Source organism: Xiphophorus couchianus, chromosome 4 (assembly GCF_001444195.1).
Source record: "Xiphophorus couchianus chromosome 4, X_couchianus-1.0, whole genome shotgun sequence".
Taxonomy (NCBI): Eukaryota; Metazoa; Chordata; class Actinopteri; order Cyprinodontiformes; family Poeciliidae; genus Xiphophorus; species Xiphophorus couchianus.
The window spans coordinates 1,938,070-1,958,196 of NC_040231.1; the positions used below are offsets into that span (position 1 = coordinate 1,938,070).

Below are 20,127 nucleotides of genomic sequence, written 5' to 3' on the forward strand. Positions count from 1 at the left end.
TCTTCAGAAACGCCAGAAATCATTTCAAAACCACAAGTAAAAATCATGAACTGTGACTTTCAGCACAAGCCAGGATCATGTTTGTCCAGCAGAGCAGACTGAATGACGCGCAGCAGACGGAGGTCGTCAGGTGAAAACATTTTGCCCTGCGGCGCTCTGCAGCTCACCGTGCATGGCGTGCCGATCGTTGGTCAGCAGCTGCGACAGCGCCCAGAAGGCGTCTTCCTCGTTCATGTACATCAGCAGCAGGGCGGCGATCTGACTCATGCCCTGGCAGTAGCTCACCTCCTGCAGGAGACAGAAAACAAAATGAAAACATGTTCCACTCCTGCAGGGCTTGGAGCGGTCGCTGGTTCTGGTTCAGCTTCAGGTCAACTGGCAGAAATAAAACCCACTGTAAGATTTCTCTACAGAATATAAAAACGTTGTCTCTGTTTTTCTGGTCTCAGAGTGAAGCACTGAACTGCAAACTAATCCAGATTCAGTGATCAGCCTGTCAGCAGCTGCTGATTAACAGAGCAGAACATGAGATGTTTGCTGCAGAAAATACTTTTCTTTCTTCAGAGAAGCAGAGTGTCGTGTCAGCAGGCTGTTAGGAAAAACCTGCACACATTTCACATCCAAGATGATTATTGGTTAAACTGGAAGGAAAGCAGCTACTTACAGTGTTATAAACTGAATATGCAGAGAGGACGTGGAAGAGCGACTGCTGCCTGAGGAGGAGCGAGCAGAGAGATAAAATATAAATACATCAATCACAGTTATTAATAAACCTCAGATTCTCTCCTAATGTTTCCATTTCATCCATCTGAGTTTATCTTTACTAGCAAAACAGAAATATTCATGCAAATGCAGGCCACACTTTTCAGATCGATTGTTTGTTAACTTTATGGATTTTTTCCTTCCACTTAAATTTTTCTTTCTGTTGATCCCAAAATGTGATTGAAATGCGACAAATTGGGCAAAAGTTCGAGGGGTGTGAATACTTTTTCACTCTACTTTAATTCTCGTCCACCACAGAAAAACTGGTTGAACTTTTTCCTCCCCAGCAGAAATATTTTCACTCTCCAGCCTTTAGACGAGAAGCTGCATCATCATAAAAACATCTCAGTGATTTAAAGATTCAATAAAACAATAACTGAAAGAAAAATCGATGGAAGAATCAACAAACACAGCGAAGCTACAAGAAGCACAACTGTGGATGAAAAGCAAAAATTTACCTTTAATGAGACCAAATGAAGAATGAGGACAGGAATAATAACTGATCAATGTATCAATCTGATAAACTGTCAGCCGTTCAGTTTCTCTGTTTTGTGTTAAGTGATAATAAATAATGTTTCTTTCTGCCTGAATCTTCTCTCTATTTTGTGATTTTCATTCATTTATTATTTTAGTCTTTGTAATTGCACATAATTTAATATTTCCACCCACCTGATTGAATCATTTTCACAAATTAATTCAGGTGTTATGACAAATTAGCTCTTTTATTAAATATTTGTTTTTGGATGAGAACTTTCTGCTTCCACTGGAGTTAAAACATATTTAAATATTTCTACTTTTATTTGACTTTTGTCTACCTGACTTTTTACTTGTCACTGTAAATTAAGGTATGTATGATTTAGATATGCTGTCAATAAAATGTTTAATTATTTTTGCATTATTATCTAAAAATAGTTTTTTAAATAAACTGTTTGGAAAAGTTTGTCTAGGAACAAGTACTAAAAATGACCTTATGCTAATATAAACATGATGTTTTATTCAGTTTGTCTGTGTTGTTGTGTGTCTGTCCCTGTCAAATAAACCTAATAAATAAACTAAGTGATAAAGTTTTAGTCATTTAAAACGTTTCATGTGACTTTTTGTGCTGCTTTCGGACCGACAGTCTCTTCTGCCTTTCAGCAGAACTGAAACCTACTTGACCCCGAAGCGGTCCATGAACATGATGTGGTTCCGAAAGGTTCTGTTGATGTCCAGGTCGATCTGCTTGATCTCAGAGGAACAGAGTTGGGATTGCTCCTTCATTTTCTAAGAGGCAAAGCAGCAAAACCAACTCAGTCACATGATGAAATCTGATGAACGAACGAAGAGAAATGAATCCTCACCTCGTATTTTCCCTGGTTCTCCCTCTTGGTCCGCTCCACGTCCAGCAGCAGCGTCCAGGCCCGGCCCCGGAGCTGCAGGGGAATGCCCTTATAGACCCGCTTCACCATCTGCCAGCAGAGAGCAGACTGAGTCAGCGCCAGGCGCTCGGCTTCACAGGAACAAAGCTGAACTCGTCACAACAGAAACATATTCAGAGAGCGGCGCTGTTAGCGAGTCACACAGAGATCAGATGATTAACACGACGCCGAGTCGCAGCAAAGTGATGTTTAAAGAGATTTCTGCAGCATTCGGGAATAAATCAGGATAAAAATACATTCAGTACAAATATGAATGTTTTACAGACCAGATTTGATTTCTGTGTAGCTTTATGTTCAGAATATTGACGTTCCAGATTTACATAAACCCTCCTGAATATAGAGGATGGAGACCGAGCGTCAGAAAGTACCACAGAGGGTTTTAAAATGCATTTAGAGGCAGCCAATCAGAATGCTGGATCCGTGGAGAACCATGACGTGCCCTTTAGGGGGCAACGCTAACAGCAAAGCTAACATTCATCATGGTCATTAGCCGTTATTCCATCAACAAGCATCACGACTAGAAAAGGTCGATGAAAATGGAAAAACTCAAAACCACTTCCTCAATTTAACACAACAGAAAGTTTTTACAGTTGCTTGAGGTGGTTTTGGCTTTTCCAAAAAAAAACTGTTATTGCTCCAAAGATGGAAACACGTTTGGTGATAAACTCTGACACAGCCAACTTTTCCATCCACTGTGCCTTTCCTAAAAACCTTCAGAGTCCAAACCTCCATCTTGGAGGGGGAACCGTCCCCCTCATGGGTCATGACAGCCCATCAGCATCTGATGCTGGTGCTACTTTGATTAGGACACTGTTGGTATGTTCCCCACACAATCAAACTGTAACTGATGGTGGAGGTGCAAAAACCTCTCATAAACGAAGAAATTCAGTAAATTATGTCAGGCTCTGCTGGACAGGAAACCAAAAGAGTCCTGGTGAGTTTAGCTGTATTTGACATAATCCACATTTTTTGTTTTCCATTTTTTTTCTCCGAAGAGTTTTTGCGGCGCTAGTGGCTCGTATTTTTTCGACAGTAGGCAGACAGGAAGGAGAGTGGAAGACATGCGGCAAAGGTCATCGGGACCGGGAGTCGAACCCGCGTCGAGGACTAAGGCCTCCAAACGTGGGGCGTGCTAACCCCCTGCGCCACCACAGCACGCCCCATAATCCACGTTTTAAGAGGTTCTGAAACAGGAAGTCTGTCTGTCTTGACTCGTGTCTGATCATATTTTCAGACTACGGCGTCCCAGTGGTGCCTCACCTTGTCGCTGTTCTTGTATTTGTCCCATTTATTCACCATCTTCAGCCATTTTTCTGCTCTCTCGATCTCCAGCTGCTTCCGCTGAGGAGACAGAAGAGAGTCAACAAAACCACAAACATGTTTGATTCCTGAGCTTTGAAATGTTTTCTGTCTTTACCTTCTCCTCCTGAACTGTTGGGGCCGCCAGCTCATTCTCACTGGAGGGAAAAAACAAACCATCAGGCAACAACCAACAGAGAGCAGCTCACAGCGCCACCAAGTGGCCGCATGATGCTGTGACTTACTGCATGAAGCCGAAGCGGTCGATGGCTTTATAGATGCTGTAATCAGCATCTTCCCAGGGATCGATCTCCACGCCGCCCTGCCTGCCCTGCAAACACAGAAACAACCAAATTTACTGGCATGAAGAAGAAGACAGGAAGGGCGGACATGTTGAATCCTCCTGCAGCCAATAGGAAAAGGCAAGAGTTTTCAAAATGTTAAAAAACGTTTTAATCAATCAATCAATCAAATTTTATTTGTATAGCACATTTCAGCAGCAAGACATTTCAAAGTGCTTAACAGGTTAGCATTAGCAGGTTAGCATCAGCTAGCCACCTAATTGTGTTATTTCAAACTAAAATAAAATTTCAAACGGGAATCAGAAAAATATAAATATTATCAATATTTTGGATCAATACATCTAAGGTTGCAACCAACAGGAGATTAAACTGCAGTAGCACTATTGAACCCACAGAGGGCAGCACTGAGTTATGGGCTAAATAATGCAGAATTTAACAAATTTACACAAAACTGTCACAATTTTTACAAAAAGGACACAAAATACAGCAGAAGAAAATCTTACCTGCTAGAAAAGTTGATTTAGTGTTTAGTTGTCCTTTAAGCATTTTACAAAAACTGGATTAGAGATTAGAACTAATCCTGAAATACATTTGGACTTCTAAACATTACTGCAGATGAGTTAAGCACATTTGGATAGAACAAAAGGTTTTACCTAAAATCCATGATGATTCACAAAGATTTTTCAATATTTTAATTTACTCTGTAAAAGACTCCATGTCAGAAACTTGTTATGAAAACAGCAAAAACTGAAATTATTTCCTCCATGTCACTCAGTCTACTGAAATGTAAAGTAACCTGGAAATTGTTTTAAAAAGAGGATTTAATCTTTAAAAAATAAACAATTTGTAATAATATTCACATAAAGTACAAAAGAGAAACTTTTCAAAATAAAGCAGTAAGAAGAAATCAGTCAGGAAATCAAAGTGAGCAAAGAGAAACGAATGTAGAAAAGTAAAATCAGACGCTGTTAAGTTGTGGGATATTATAGTAAAACCAAACTGACATCAGAATCTGGTTAAAGGAGCAGAGAGTCCAGAAAAAACTCTCAGCGGGTTGAATGTTGAGATAACACAGAGGAGGAGGAGGAGGAGGAGGAGGAGGAGGAGGAGGAGGAGGAGGAGGAGGAGGAGGAGGAGGAGGAGGAGGGACTCTGACATCAGCGTCATGAACGTGAGAGAAGTAAAGATTCTGTGCAGCTGCAGAGAGACGACGACATCAAGCCGATTAATGCCACCAGCTCAGAATGAAACAAGGAAACAACTCAGAGATTTAAGAGTAGATTTTCTTCACAGAGGGGTTGTCTGGAGTAGCTCTGAGCAGTCAGTAGCTAACCTGCTTTAGACAGCAGTCAGTGATACTGACTGGACCTGGACCAGTTTTTAAAATAAACAAAACTTTAAAACATTTCAAAACTCTCTGCTCTGATATTTTGAACCTCTGTTCATTTCCTAAAGGGAAACTTGAGATGAATCATTTCCATCAACCAGTCAGAAATTCACCAGATCTCTCTGCAGACGACGGCATCGTTCCTGAACCTTATGAGCAAACCGAAACAGAAACACAACTCCGACTATCCATCGATCAACCGACCAACTGGATGGATTCTACTCCCACCTGTAAACAACATTCCAGAGTTTTCCAGGCTTTTCCAGGAATCCTGCTGCTTCTATAGAGGAAAAAGTTTCTATTCTGAAGGAACTTCGTTAAATCAAAGAGACGTCAGCAAACAATCAATATATTCAGTTAAACAGAGAGCTGGAGAATGGTTCCCAACATCATTTCTTTAGGAAGCTTAAAGACGCAGAACCCAGACGGCTGGAAACCTGCGTTCAGACCCAGAGTACAGGTTCTGGAGAGGAAACTATGGGAATCTGCTACCAAGAGGAGTTTTACCCAGATCTCTGGGTTATCCTGCAGCTAAAGATCCCTGTAAATCATCTGTTGTTCTCCAATAATCCTAACATCAGACACAAACACCCTGTTACATAACAAAAGCCCTTTGGCAGCCAAACACACATCTTCCCACTCGTTTATTGTCCTCCGCACAGACACCAACCACAGCGCAAACATCTTAAATACTACTTCCATCCTTCCCAGTGGCTTTTCCACAACCAACCAACCAACCACTTCTCTGAACTCTGCAGAGCAGCAGGAGATTTAACAGGAAGGTCTGCAGGAAGCTCGTTCTGCAGAGACTCACCGTAGCATATTTTAAGATGATGTCAGCCCGTTCCTCTGCTATTAGAGTCTCGATGTCTTTCTTCATGTCAGTATCTGCAGAGAGAGGAGAGCAGAGCGAGTTAGAGACGGAGAGCAGCAACGAGTGGGCGATTGCTGGCGTCCAGACCAACGGGATGAGCTGGAACCACTTAAGCACGCTTTGAATGTAATGACTTCACAGAAGATCAACGCAGTAATGTACATTCATGCTAGCGTAGCAAAACGATACAGTCATGGTAAAAGGAAAGAGCCTGAGGAAGGAACGCCTCTGGAACGATGTGCTCTGAAGAGACGAGACCAAATTAGGGATGTTTGGCCAACAAAGATCAATGTTTGGACCTTCATACTAACAGTCAGGCATGGAAGCGTAAAGGTGATGATTTAGGATCTTTAGCTATGTTCACACCAATGGGTTTGGTTGTTGTAGTTTGTTCTAACAAAACGTTTCTGGCCCTACAAAACAAATAATTGTTATTGTTAAAGCCAAGACGCATCACTTGCATCCGACTCTTTTTGCTTTGTTCAACGGTCCCACTACTGACCACCGTAGTTGTGAGATTGAGTATTCGCTTGAGGATATGTACTGGAAATCCCATCAGCATAAACACAAGTTTTCTGTACTTCTGAGACGAGATGTCAAAAGGTTAAGGGTCAACCTGGCCTTAGGGGTGAAGGTAACACTTGGGTCTGAGTGAACCAGAGGTTCTCCAGAGTCAAATGTGAAGTCCAACTGACAGACAGCTGACGTTTGGTCCAAACTGGGTCATGAATGTGGCAATGATCCCAACAAGCATTCAAACTGCATGACAAAGGCTCATCATGAGATCCACAGCAATGTAACATCCAATGAGAAACATGGTTCTACAAGCTGTTTGCTTGTATTCCTGGTCAGGAAGACTTCTGATGTTAGATTAGCATTTGTAAAACTATCTTTGGATTTCACCGGTGGACATTAGTACCACGAAGAACACCACCAAGTTCTGTCAGAAGAATAAACTTTGGATTTTACATGGTTTGTTTAGCACACCATCAAAAGTCAACCATGCAAACTGGTACTTACATTTTCAAAAATTCAGATCTTTCAAATGACTAAAAACAATCCTGTCCAGAGCTGAAGCTCTGCTGCCGTATCATTCCCAAACAAAACACCAAGATTATTAATCCAGCTTAATCTACATTATCCGTCCGGACCGACACAAAGGCAGGACATGCTCGGGTAATCTGGGCTTTCCGCAGAACACAAAGCATCTGGATTAGGAATATCTCCAAAGCAGGATTACAAAGCAAAAGGCTCCATTTCTCACAGCAGGAGCAGAAACAAAGGAAGAGCTGTGACGATCAGCAGCCAGGCTGGCAGACAGCGATCCCATCTGATCGTCCCTTTACCTCCTTAATGCTCAAGATCTCAAGGTTTGTCTTTTATTTAGCCTCATATTTGGTTTGTTGCATCAATCTCCTGAAAAAAAGGGTCAAAACAGGAAATTTATGAAAACGTAATGAAGCTTAGAAAAGAAAAAACTGAGCTATTTCTACACACCAGGTCAAACAACTCAAGCTGTTCAGGTAAGAACGTAAAGACGCTGGACATGCTAGGCTAGGGTACATAAAAATGACCCAAATCACTTCCCTGAGAGCAATGGAAACTGTCAGGATGTTCAGGAACCACCAGCTGTACGTCACTATATGGACCAACCAAGACAGAAATCTACCTCTACAGACCCAGACCTAAAATCTGCTGCTGTCTGCATGAACTAGCCAAATGTCCTCAACAGAAAAGCTTCATGGTCAAAGATCAGACTGCTGCTGGATTTAAGCCTTACAAACCAAAGAGCAGTAAGTGAACCGTCAAGCATGGCAGTGGCTATATCATGCTTAGCTGTTTGCACAAAGTAGACGGTTAAAGAAGGACAAATACCTCCCAGTTTTTCTCTTCACCTCAGATCAGCAGATACAGCAGATCCTTTGTCTAGTTGTGGTTCCCTAACCCTAACTCCAGATGATTCTTCTGTAGAGAACATCTACAATATTACGATGATATATGATGCCAAAAAACAGGAAAGGAAAGACGGTAGATGCTAGCTTCCACTGTATCGCTAAGATTGTCTCCACTGAGTGTATTAGTGCATATTAAGGTATATTTGGTGTTTGAACTATTAAAATGAGAAAGTCTCAGAGATTTTAGAGGAGATCTCAAGAATTCGCGGGTAGTTGTGGTCACTAACTCCGGGAATTCATCGTAGAAGGTTGAGACTTGGTACCAGTTGGCCGTATATAGCAAGATGATCCGAAACATGGACGCAGGTTGGTTTTGGACCGGATAACAAAGGTCAACATTATGATTCTGGGATTCTGGCCTGTTAAAAACATGTTTAAAAGTCGGACCTGATTCAGGAAACCAACAGCTTAAACAAACTCTTCTGCAGACAGAACGATGAGCTGAGATGCGGCTTGCTAACAGACATTTACCAAAATATTTAAATATTTGAGCTCGTCTATGAGGATAAATAAAACTTTTGCACCCAGATCCATGGAAGTTGATGTTTAGTCATTCCTGGAGAAAGAACCGTGCAAATAACACATTAAAATCCCAAATTAACTCGACAGGAATGTCGATGATGAGGAGGAAACGCCGAGCTGCAGCTGGAAACTGGGCCAGAGTTTATCCAGTCAGACTCACATTTTCAGCTCGAATGAAAAAAGACAGAAACAGAACCTAACAAGTCGTCAATCTTCCTGCTTCTCCCGACTTCCTGGTTGGAGTCAGTAGATCTTTCTCTCCAGCCCATGTTGGTTATATGATGATCTTCCCTAAACTGATAGTGTTCAGAAAGATCAATCTGCACCTGAAGACCCCGAGCAGGAGCTCAGACACACAGATACGCAAAATACTTTGGCTTTAAGTTTCCTAAACCAGACAAGAAACACACTTTTCCCTCCTTCAGTTATGATTTCATAGCTTATAAATCAGCAGAGGAGCGTTTGAACGTGCAGCAAGGCAGCAGTTCTGTTGCTGCTGAGGTCTGGCTGTTGAAAGCTCCCAGAGGAAGTTGTCATCTGAAGCATATGGTGGCGGCTGCCGCGGTTGGGAGTAAATCACACACGAGTTCTGGCGGCAGTCCCAGTCTGAAGGGTGGAGGCCCAAACTGGGAGAGACTGGACGGCACTCCTTCACCTGGACGGTCGACAAACCAAACCAGGCCTGGCGCCTACAGAACCAGGCCTACAGAAACGGCAAGGAGGCTGGAGACCTGCTCAGGGTTTGGGATCAAAAGAGAGCAGAAAATGTGCTTTTTTATATCCTGCATCTGTATTTATGAAAACTTTCCTCTGAAGAACCCGTGAGAACCTTAAAGTTTCTGATAGCAGCCCAGCAGAAGGCCGTGGTTCTGCTGGGCCAACAGAACTGGAGTAAAGGCTTCAGGGATCTGCTGAGATTCAGCGTCTCATTGGGCTCCAGGAAACATTTTCTGCTCTTCGGCTCATTGTGTTGGACAAAATAAAATCTCTAAATTAACCAGAAATGCAGCTGAAACAAGATATTTAAACATGTTTCTGACCCGTTTCCCCAAATATCTGAGATTAAATCTGATTTTTTCCAGTTTATTTTCCTAAATACCAGAAGTAATAAGAACAATAATTTTTTTCTGATATTTGATATTGAGGAAGTATCAAATATTTCCTCAACATTTAACAGTTTTCCTTATAAACTGTAGGATTTTAATGTTTTACATGTTTTCTCCTCATGATGCATTTTGATTTGTGGATGAATCAGTTCTTTCCTCATTGAATCATCATCACAGCATGATGCTGCCACCACCGTGCTTCACGGTGGTGTTCCCATTTTGGTGGACTTTATCTCCAAACACTCTAGCAACATTTACAAACTTTAGTTTTTTATGTGGCTTTTGGTTTAACAGCTTCTTCTTCTCTGATGGCCTTTCAGGATTCATGGGTTGTTTTCACCATCAGGATCGGTTCCTGGTTCGGTTCTGGAGCGGATCTAAAGATCTCACATCAGAACCGTCTCCTTCCAGATCAATGTGAACATTTGAATTTGAAGAAAGCAAATAACTACTGTGGATTGTAGGAATGATTCAGTTCGTCCTATTTGGCCTAAAACAGGAACATTTTAGTCTGATTTAATGTGAGACACTGAAAATGAAAATGTTTTGTTCATTATCATCTTAATTTGGGGTTTCATCTGGACCTGCAGCTGGGAAATGATGTTAAAATCCATCATAACCTCCTCAGATTAAGATTATTTGATCCAAGTCCAGGATTTAATGATAAATATTTTAAATCTGGTTCCGTTTTGGCCTCAGGTTTGGTGGTTCTGATGATGTCAGGCCTGAGATCCGCTGCCTCCATCGGAACCCGGCGGTGATGCCTCAACACGGTCCGGACCGGTTTCACAGATCCGGTCCAGCATTACCGTGATTCGAACCTTCGGAACCGGAACACTGTGTTTATTCTCTGGAGGTAAACAAACCCACAGTTGGGGTTGAACATCGCCTGATGGGAGACCGTGGACGAGCATCGCGCGTGATTATTATCATTATTTTATTATTATTCTATTTATAAATAGAATAAAAACTCGCAGGAACAAACCCACTCACCGTGTTTCTGTGGATTTCTGCGCTGTCCGTGAAGGAGACGCCGCAGCTCGTCCTGGCATCCTCCGGGGAAAGTGCAGCCTGCAGCGGGTTGAAAACAAAAGCCTCCCCCACATAAGGTCACCGACAGACGGTCCAACCGCACGCAGAGAGCGGGGCTCCGGGACCCGGTTCCGAGCACTGAGCAGGCGCCGCGGCGTGGCAACCGGCAGCCGAATCACAGCCGGAACGGTCCGGGCCTTAAAGAAACAGAACCTGGAAGAGTTCCGACTCAAAACAAACAGCCCGACCGGGTCGGAGCTCTGCTGCCATCTGCTGGACAGACGGGGAAGTGCAGGGAGAGGAGAAATGACGGGAACTGGTTCTGAGTGGGAACTAATGAAATCCCGCATAAAAACAGGACAATAACTGTTACTGTTACACAAAACACACTTTCTTCCTGATCTAATTAGTTAATGGGACAATTTTCATAAATCAGAAGGAACCACAGAACGCGTAGAAAACCTGATTTGAAATAATCACAATGTAACTGACACAAACTGGACTGTATTAATCTGTAAATTGGACAAAATTGGTTAATAATTGTCTCAAAAGTTAAAATTATATTATTAAAATTTGTTAATATATGAATTAGCAATATGCATTGAATTTGTTTGAACTGGTGTTTTAAAAAATAATAAATGAGATTAGATTTTATTACAGCTGCACTGATTTACATAGAAAACCAAGGAAATGGACAGAATTCACGTTTGGCAAAGAAAAATAGCTTTTCAATGTGTCCCCCTGGAAATATTAGCAGAAATAAAAGTCATATATTCAAATATTTTCAGCATAAATGGGAACGACCCACTCATTTTTTAAAAAAAGTTTTAATTTCTTTTCAGAATCAACATTTTCTGCAGGATCCTAAAATTTTACCACAACTGAGCAACATTTCATTTGCAGATACAAAAAGGTAATTTTTTACTTTATTTATAGCTGCCAAATGAGCCCAGAGAATCATTCCTCCACCTCTGTGCTTTACATGCATTATGGCCAAACATTTGGTGTAAAAATATAAAAATAGTGATGAGTATAATTTATATCATCAGCTCTGTGGCTCAGCAGATGAAGGAAATCCAAGTTCATCTACACATTTTCACATTATGTCCATTTATTGATCATATAAAAAGCAGATAAACACAAAATAAGACATGACTGCAAACCACAAACACATCATTAAAAAACAAACAATTTAAAACAACAGACACCAGGAATGAGTTAAAACAGGAAAATACAAACATTATAAAAGTGATTTGTTCTCTACAAAGTGCAAAAAAATCCCCAAAACTTTTAATACGTCACACATAATATTTATTTCTATGTTATCCTATGAAAAGTCAAATTTTCCCTCATTTTTATGATGTCAGATTCAGCTGCCAAACATTTCTGTTAAAAATACAAACAATCCATTTCGATGACAGATGAGAAATACAGACATGTTTTCACTTCCTGCTGTTTTTATAACGAACAAATCCAAAATAAATTCAGTAAAAGAGAAATGCAAACGATTTAAAGCTCTCCAAACGGGTCGGGGACAAAGTTCTGCTGAGATGCAGGTCAGGCTGGGTCATAAATCTCTGAACGTTTCTTAGAGCTACAATAAATTGAGAAAAACAAGAAAATAGAACAGCTGGACGCCTGGCGTGAAAGGGCAAAGCTATGAAACTCCTGGACTGAAGGGGAGGGCATTAATCAGAGAGGTCAAAGGTCAGCCAGCAGGCGGGACAGACCAAGTTTTTAACCCGAGAGGAGAAAGAAAGGAGGAAAGAAAGCTTTTCAACCTGCTGCTTTGGTCCAAAGGTAGCGCTAATCACCATGGCAACGCTACACTCACACTGAAGCATGGTGGTGACAGTGTCATGCCTTGTGATTTGTTTTTCACATTTCTTTGTACAAGAACAACAAAATGTTATTTTTGTCACAGCTTGATTAATAATGCTTTAATGTTCGGCAGAAACGTTGGAGGTGGAAGCCAGGACGGAGTCTCAACATGAAGCTGGTTCAAATATATTAAAAAATCTTTATGTTGCTTCTGCCTTGGTCACACAAAGATATGGACAGAGAGAAGATGTTCAACTCTGGTCACACAAAGATATGGACAGAGAGAAGATGTTCAACTCTGAGGGAAAAAATTGCAAATTCCAACTAACATTATAATTTCAAAAATTTATAGGAAGAAAATATAAAAAATAACAGAGATGCCGATTTTCAGACATCAACTCTGAAAATCTTTCTGATCTGCCTGAAGTTTAAATTTTTTTTACATGTACTTATTATTTTGACCCGTTTTTATTTCTGTTTGAATGATTTATTTCCTTATTTTTAGCCGCCTGCGACCCGGGAGGGCCGAGACGGAGAGCGGGTGTGAAGCATCAACCTCTCTGCAGCTGCTTGTTTTCATCCCGAGTGGTTAAATTATCTCTAATTAGAAGAGATATTATTATCACTTTGCAACAGGAAGTGACCTTTTTCCTCCTTTGCTCTTCTGTTGTGTTTTAAATCCTTTTTGAGCTTCTTGTGTCCAGCTTAGCAGGGTTCAGCACTTCCTGGAACATTTCAACTTTCACCAAAAGATGAAATTGTGTCATATATTTTAAAGTCTTTTGGATATTATTTTATGTCTTTTTTACTTCTGAAAGCATTTTTACAGAGCATCTTCAGAGCCGCTGTAACACAGACTGCTACAGGAGATCCGTCCTGCTTACAGCCATCAGCTTCAACAACAATCTTAAATAAAGTATTTTTAAAATTAAATTTCAGTTTCTTTTGAAAAAAGTTAATTCAGTAATTTATGAATGTAATTATTCAGAGATTTGTTTCAGGGTTGGTTCAGGTGGAGTTTTGTGAGGGAATGTGAAGGTGAATAAAACATCACTGAGTTGCAGCTGAACTGATTTGTCGCCACCTACTGGCCAAGCAGGGTAGTTATCTCTGGGTTTTTCAATACGATTTTATTCCCTATTGGACAGGAATGTTTTGTTTCTTTTAAACAAAGTTGGAAAATATAAATTCTGATCTAAAATGAAGTAAAAATAAAACATGAAGTTCTGATTGGTCCGTCTTCAAGGATTTAAACCCTAAAACTCTCAGCTTGACTAAGTTCGTTTGTAGGGAAACAGCAAACAGCAGATGGAGTCACTTTCAGCTGAACAGATGAACTAACTCACCTTTACAGGTAGAAAACCAGCTCAGGTCCCTGGTTTGGACTGAAACATGGAGACCTATCATAGTGGTTGGAAGAGTTTTGATTGTTTTTTTTCCCCTTTATTGGATCTGAAAATTATTATTATTTCTGTCACCATCTTAAACATCTGAATTCTCTCATTTCCCACTTTTCTTTGGTCTTCAGCTCCGTCAGGCAGACTGAACTCACCCAGAAACATCTGTCATGTTCCCACAGTGACACTTTTTAAACTCCCAACAGATCTGGTTGGACTGTGAAACTACCATCAGCTGAAGTGGTTCATAAAAATCACAGCAAACGAGCGATTTAAGCTGAAAAATGTCCGTTAGGGTGGAGAACGTCACAGCAGCAGGATGCAGGGAGGAACCAGCAGCTCAGTTCATCCAGGCGTAGGCGTACAGACCGTTCTTCTCCCACAGCTCACAGCGAGTGGACGAGTGGTTCTTCTTCACCTCCAGCTTCTCTGACAGCAGAGCAATGGCTGATGGGAACTCCGGCCACGCCGCCTCCATCCTCCCTGCAGGAGAAAACAGCTGAAAAACAGCTTACAGCTGGAAACAGCGCCATCTGGTGGCACAACCTGAGATCTGCAGATTAGAATATTTGATGTTTGCTGGTGTGTGACCAGAATATGCACCAGCTGGGTTTCCAGTTCTCCCAGTTTAGCTCAGCAGTTAACTGGTTGGTTTAACACTGATCAGGGTTTGAGACGGAGTCCTGCTGTGATGAGGTAACACTTTATATTCCATCTGCTCTTAATTCAACAATAAAACCCACACAGAGATAAAACACAACAAATCCAGAAGGAAACAAATGAAATATTATTATTATTATTATTATTATTATTATTATTATTATTATTATTATCTCTATACCGGATCAAATCAGCAAAACGGACGGATGAATGGAAACGTCAGTATTTTTCCTTCTCCTCCAGATCCCAGGCTGAAACCCAGTCAGACCCAATAAGGCTCATCAATCTGGAACCAACCAGTTCAATCTATTTAAACCAGGTTAAACCAGTTTAAACCAGGTTTGAGGAACAGCCTTTGATCAAACTGGTTTAAACTGGTTTAAAGCAGCTTCCTCTCACCTGCAGGTCATTTCAGATCAACAATTTGGGTCAAAAGATAAAATCCAACATTCATGTAAATGATAATTAGCATTCTGGGTAATGGTTCCAGTAGAAGATCATCGTTTTTCACTCTCTGCTGGAACAGAACCAGAATATCTAACATTTTAGATATAAAATGCTCCACCAGTGCTGATCTGAGGTCTGGTTAAAACAGAACCAGTTCACAGACAGAGACCCGGCAGAACCTGTACCTGTTTTGGCGAAGTGGACCAGGTGGTGAGTGAAGAGCTGCTGGAAGCTCCGGTCCTGAGGAGACAGAGGTTTGGGCAGGAAGCGGTCCAGTTCTCCAAAGAAAGCCAGAGCATCCAGGCAGTGGAAGGAGAAGCGGCTGGGAAACGACAGCAGCCCGTTGGTGGTGTTGACGGGTCCGGAGGGCGTGTGGGTCACAACGTATCGATACACCGGACTGCTGAGAGCCGCTGGCAGGACGGAGGAGAAAAGTGACATCACAACAACAGCAGAAAGAGTAAGTAGAGGAACACAACAAGGTGAAAAATATGGGAAACTCAATGAGTCATAAATTATATGTTCTGATGTGTAAACTGTTTTCCTGCAGATACTGGAACCCACCTGTAGGTGGAGCTATACTTATGCATCTTCATTGGACTGATTTCCTCTTATATTAAATTTCTGCTTTTATTCTGACAGAAACAACTGATCACTTTCCTATAAAGAACCAACAATATTTACAGAAAACGTAAATTATGATGTCAAAATTAAACTGATGCTCGAGGACTGTTGCCTTTAAAAGGTGGATATAACTGGAACTGAAGTTAGCATGTTAGCATCAGTTTCTGCTAAATACTGTGTTGGTAGAGCTTTAGCTTTAGGATTAGCATAGCTAACTCTTAGTTAGCGGTGCTCACCACTGTAATACAGGATGATCAATTTCAAATGTTAATATTTGGGCCAAAAAAGTTTATTTACTCTCACTTTTTGTCAAAATGTAAACTAGCATTAGCATTAAAATGCTTGATTTAGAAATTATTCTCCAAACTCATTTGTGGAGATAAAAAAGGTGCTCATTATGTTTTTCTTAAATATTTTTAAGCATGATTCCTGTTTAAAAATGCAGAAAAATAAAATGCCCCTAAGTCACGTCTCAACCTGCTCATGTCAGGTTTGTTCAGAGCGAAGTTAACGAGGCCCAGAGCCTCCATGACGCACCGATCTGCAGCCGCAACTCAAACCTGGAAGACGACAGACTTGTTACTTGAATTAAACCTGCAGCCTGCGTTAACGCTCTGAGATCAGGAAGACAAATAAAACCCGCCTGGCCCGGTGGGATCAGAGGAGAATCGCTGTAAACAGCAGAGGATGCTGGTCTGGTTACCTGCAGCCCTCCTGGCCAGGTCATTGTTGGGACAGGTGACCCTGATGTCAGACACCATGGTGGTGAAGGCCCTCTCCGGACAGCGGTCTCTGGTGGGGCAGGGGGCCGAGGACGGGTACAGATCCAGAGCGTCTTTAGGGAGATCCGGACCGAAGGACCTGAGCTTTTCTGAAAAAAAAAAAACAGGAGCAGAGAGATCAAATTCAGACCAACAAAACACTAAAAACACTAAATCTAATGAAGTTTTTCTGTCTAGATTCTAGTGCAAATATCTCAGTTCACTTGAAATAAGGAAACTATCTTATAAGTGACTTTTCAGCAAGACTTTTTAAAAATAATAATTCCTTAATATTGATGAAATGGTACCAATTCCTCCGGCTGATTATTTCACTTATGACGAGACATTTTTCCTGTTATAAGTGAAATAATCTGCCAGATGAACTAATAATTTTTAAAAATCTATATTAAGGATTTATTGACGTAAAACAAGCAAAAAAAAATCTTGCTGAAAATTACTTCTAAGTTAATTTTTTTTTTTCTCCGAAGAGTTTTTGCGGCGCTAGTGGCTCGTATTTTTTCTACAGTAGGCAGACAGGAAGGAGGGTGAGGAGAGGGGGGAAGACATGCGGTAAAGGTCGTCGGGACCGGGAGTCGAACCCGCGACGTCCGCGTCGAGGATTAAGGCCTCCAAACATGGGGCGTGCTGTGGTGGCGCAGGGGGTTAGCACGCCCCACTTCTAAGTTAATTTTTACGGAGCCCTCTAAGGGACATGGGGAATTTTTTTTCTTTTGCGTTACCTCGCAAAACTTTTGCGTTACCTCGCAATACTTTTGCGTTCCCTCGCAATACTGTACTGGTCAGTTATGCAGCATAATTGAACACTGCAAGCGTTTCTTACGGTGGGCGCCGTACTTTTTGCTTTAATATAAGGTTATGTGAGGTTTTTCCATGAATGTTAGTATCTTTTTGTGAAATATCTGAAGTTTTATATCTTTCTTTAGGATAGAAAGGCACCACAAACCTACGATATAAACAGAAACCTTCCGTAAGTAGGAAAGAAATAAAAACACATTATAATTTGGACTATTTCTGAGTTATTATCGCGGGTAATAAATCATCTGACAGTTTTGATTGTGTCTCTGTTGTTCTAGTCTGAATGGTTTAAAGAGCTGCTTTCAGTGCCATCTTAGCCTTAACAGACATAAACATGCAGTAAAAAATAAATCGATTTTCAATCAGTGTTTTGCACCAAACAGTTTTTACTGTTAACAAGTTTTTATTATTAAAAACACGACAAACTAATGATGGTAAAGGGCCGCACTGGGTTAACTCGGGGAATCTAACCTGTCCGTTTATCAATCAACTCCAAACCTTTTCTTTGTTCTGTCACAATTATCGATTTATTCCATTTTGATGATCAGGTTCCAAACTTTGCAAGGACTGACCGCCCCGCTCACTGCTTCCTAATACACACAAAGCCAGTATCCTTCCATTCATACCTGGTGACGTCACGCCCACATCGACACACCTAAGTGTCAAAGCCGCTGCTCCTGTCATATCAATAATTACTTATTTCATTCATATGGCTCTTACAGAGCCTCAGTGAAAACTTGTTTATTATTATTAACTGTTTGGTGCAAAACACTGATTGAAAATCGATTTATTTTTTCCTGCATGTTTATGTCTGTTAAGGCGAAGATGGAGCGGCACTGAAAGCAGCTCTTTAAACCATTCAGACTACGAACACAACAGAGACACAATCAAAACTGTCAGATGATTTATTACCCGCGATAATAACTCAGAAATAGTCCAAATTATAATGTATTTTTATTTCTTTCCTACTTACGGAAGGTTTCTGTTTATATCGTAGGTTTGTGGTGCCTTTCTATCCTAAAGAAAGATATAAAACTTCAGATATTTCACAAAAAGATACTAACATTCATGGAAAAACCTCACATAACCTTATATTAAAGCATAAAGTACGGCGCCCACCGTAAGAAAGGCTTACAGTATTCAATTATGCTGCATAACTGACCAGTACAGTATTGCGAGGGAACGCAAAAGTTTTGCGAGGTAACGCAAAAGTTTTGCGAGGTAACGCAAAAGTATTGCGAGGTAACGCAAAAGTTTTGCGAGGTAACGCAAAAGTATTGCGAGGTAACGCAAAAGTTTTGCGAGGTAACGCAAAAGTATTGCGAGGGAACGCAAAAGTTTTGCGAGGTAACGCAAAAGTATTGCGAGGGAACGCAAAAGTTTTGCGAGGGAACGCAAAAGTATTGCGAGGTAACGCAAAAGTTTTGCGAGGTAACGCAAAAGTATTGCGAGGGAACGCAAAAGTTTTGCGAGGTAACGCAAAAGTATTGCGAGGGAACGCAAAAGTTTTGCGAGGTAACGCAAAAGTATTGCGAGGGAACGCAAAAGTTTTGCGAGGGAACGCAAAAGTATTGCGAGATAACGCAAAAGAAAAAAAATTCCCCATGTCCCCTAGAGGGCTCCGTACCTTTCTATCCTAAAGAAAGATATAAAACTTCAGATATTTCACAAAAAGATACTAACATTCATGGAAAAACCTCACATAACCTTATATTAAAGCAGAAAGTACGGCGCCCACCGTAAGAAAGGCTGGCAGTGTTCAATTATGCTGCATAACTGACCAGTACAGTATTGCGAGGGAACGCAAAAGTATTGCGAGGTAACGCAAAAGTTTTGCGAGGTAACGCAAAAGTATTGCGAGGTAACGCAAAAGTTTTGCGAGGGAACGCAAAAGTATTGCGAGGTAACGCAAAAGTTTTGCGAGGGAACGCAAAAGTTTTGCGAGGTAACGCAAAAGTATTGCGAGGGAACGCAAAAGAAAAAAAATTCCCCATGTCCCCTAGAGGGCTCCGTAAATTTTGTCTTCTTTCAAGTGTACTGAGATTTTTACAAACTGGACAAAAATATTTAAGATTTTGTGTTTCTGCAGTAAATCAGTGACTTATTGATCGCAGACCTGAAGCTACTCCTGCAGTAAAATTGGAAATATTTTAATCAGTTTCATTCAATGTTCAGTTACTTCCTGTGCAGAAACAGGAAGTCGTCCATCAGCAGGCGGGAACACTCTGACCGTACCTGTTACATACAGGCTGTAATCCCCCCAGGTCCAATCAGAGATGTTTAGAGCAGGAGGACTGTGGAGGAAAACACTGGAGTCAGAAACCAGAACCAGAACCGGAACCAGAACCAGAGAAGTTCCCACCTGAAGTCTGCCTCCTGCTCCGTCGTCCCGACTACAAACGGCACGTCGCTGAAGTTTTGCTTTTTCTCCCAAACCTCAAAAGGCGGAGCTTCCAGGACGAACCCGTCCACCACGGCGACCGGCCCGATGAGGCGCCCCCTGGTGGGGAGGTCCGTTAGATCCCTTCCGGCCCAGGACGGGTACTCGTCCCACGGGATGGCCTGGGAGAAGCACATATACCGTCTGAACCCTGAGGGTGGACCTACCGGGTTTATTAAATATGGCGGATATTATATTTAATATTGTTGATTAAATATGAATTATGCCAGAGAAGAACCAGAGGTTGTGAAGAGAGAAACGATAAACTGTTTATTGTTTCTCTCTTTAAAAATATATTTCTCTGCACTCAGAGCATGTCTTTGATAAATACATTTTACAGTTTTACAGTTTTTTATATTTATGGAGAGTTATTACATTTTTTTATTTTGTTTTTCTTATTAAATTGTCTTAATAATTTTTTTAGAGTGTGTGTGGCTAATTCAATTTCTTCTATTTTTAAAATACAATTTGTTTGTTTTTTATTCTTTATTTTAATAGTATTTT

At 41.1% G+C, this 20,127-nt stretch overlaps 2 protein-coding genes across 3 annotated transcripts in view; both read right to left on the minus strand.

Moving 5' to 3' along the window:
• LOC114142718 (USP6 N-terminal-like protein) overlaps positions 1-10,909 on the minus strand; it is a 17,239-nt gene extending 6,330 nt beyond the window's left edge. Inside the window, exons 1-9 of the mRNA XM_028014131.1 lie at positions 10,619-10,909; positions 5,983-6,056; positions 3,725-3,810; positions 3,598-3,637; positions 3,441-3,521; positions 2,103-2,210; positions 1,916-2,025; positions 665-713; positions 168-288 (exon numbers count right to left, since the gene is read on the minus strand). Of these exons, the coding sequence (XP_027869932.1) occupies positions 168-288; positions 665-713; positions 1,916-2,025; positions 2,103-2,210; positions 3,441-3,521; positions 3,598-3,637; positions 3,725-3,810; positions 5,983-6,048 (661 nt within the window). The 5' untranslated portion in view covers positions 6,049-6,056; positions 10,619-10,909. The remainder of the gene's footprint in view (positions 1-167; positions 289-664; positions 714-1,915; positions 2,026-2,102; positions 2,211-3,440; positions 3,522-3,597; positions 3,638-3,724; positions 3,811-5,982; positions 6,057-10,618) is intronic.
• Positions 10,910-11,744: 835 nt separating this feature from the next.
• The window catches only part of LOC114142640 (para-nitrobenzyl esterase), a 38,979-nt gene continuing 30,596 nt past the window's right edge, over positions 11,745-20,127 (minus strand). For both annotated transcript variants that reach the window (XM_028013995.1, XM_028013994.1), the window contains exons 6-10: positions 19,546-19,745; positions 19,419-19,477; positions 16,310-16,477; positions 15,168-15,395; positions 11,745-14,358 (exon numbers count right to left, since the gene is read on the minus strand). In XM_028013995.1, the coding sequence (XP_027869796.1) occupies positions 14,216-14,358; positions 15,168-15,395; positions 16,310-16,477; positions 19,419-19,477; positions 19,546-19,745 (798 nt within the window). In that variant the 3' untranslated portion in view covers positions 11,745-14,215. The remainder of the gene's footprint in view (positions 14,359-15,167; positions 15,396-16,309; positions 16,478-19,418; positions 19,478-19,545; positions 19,746-20,127) is intronic.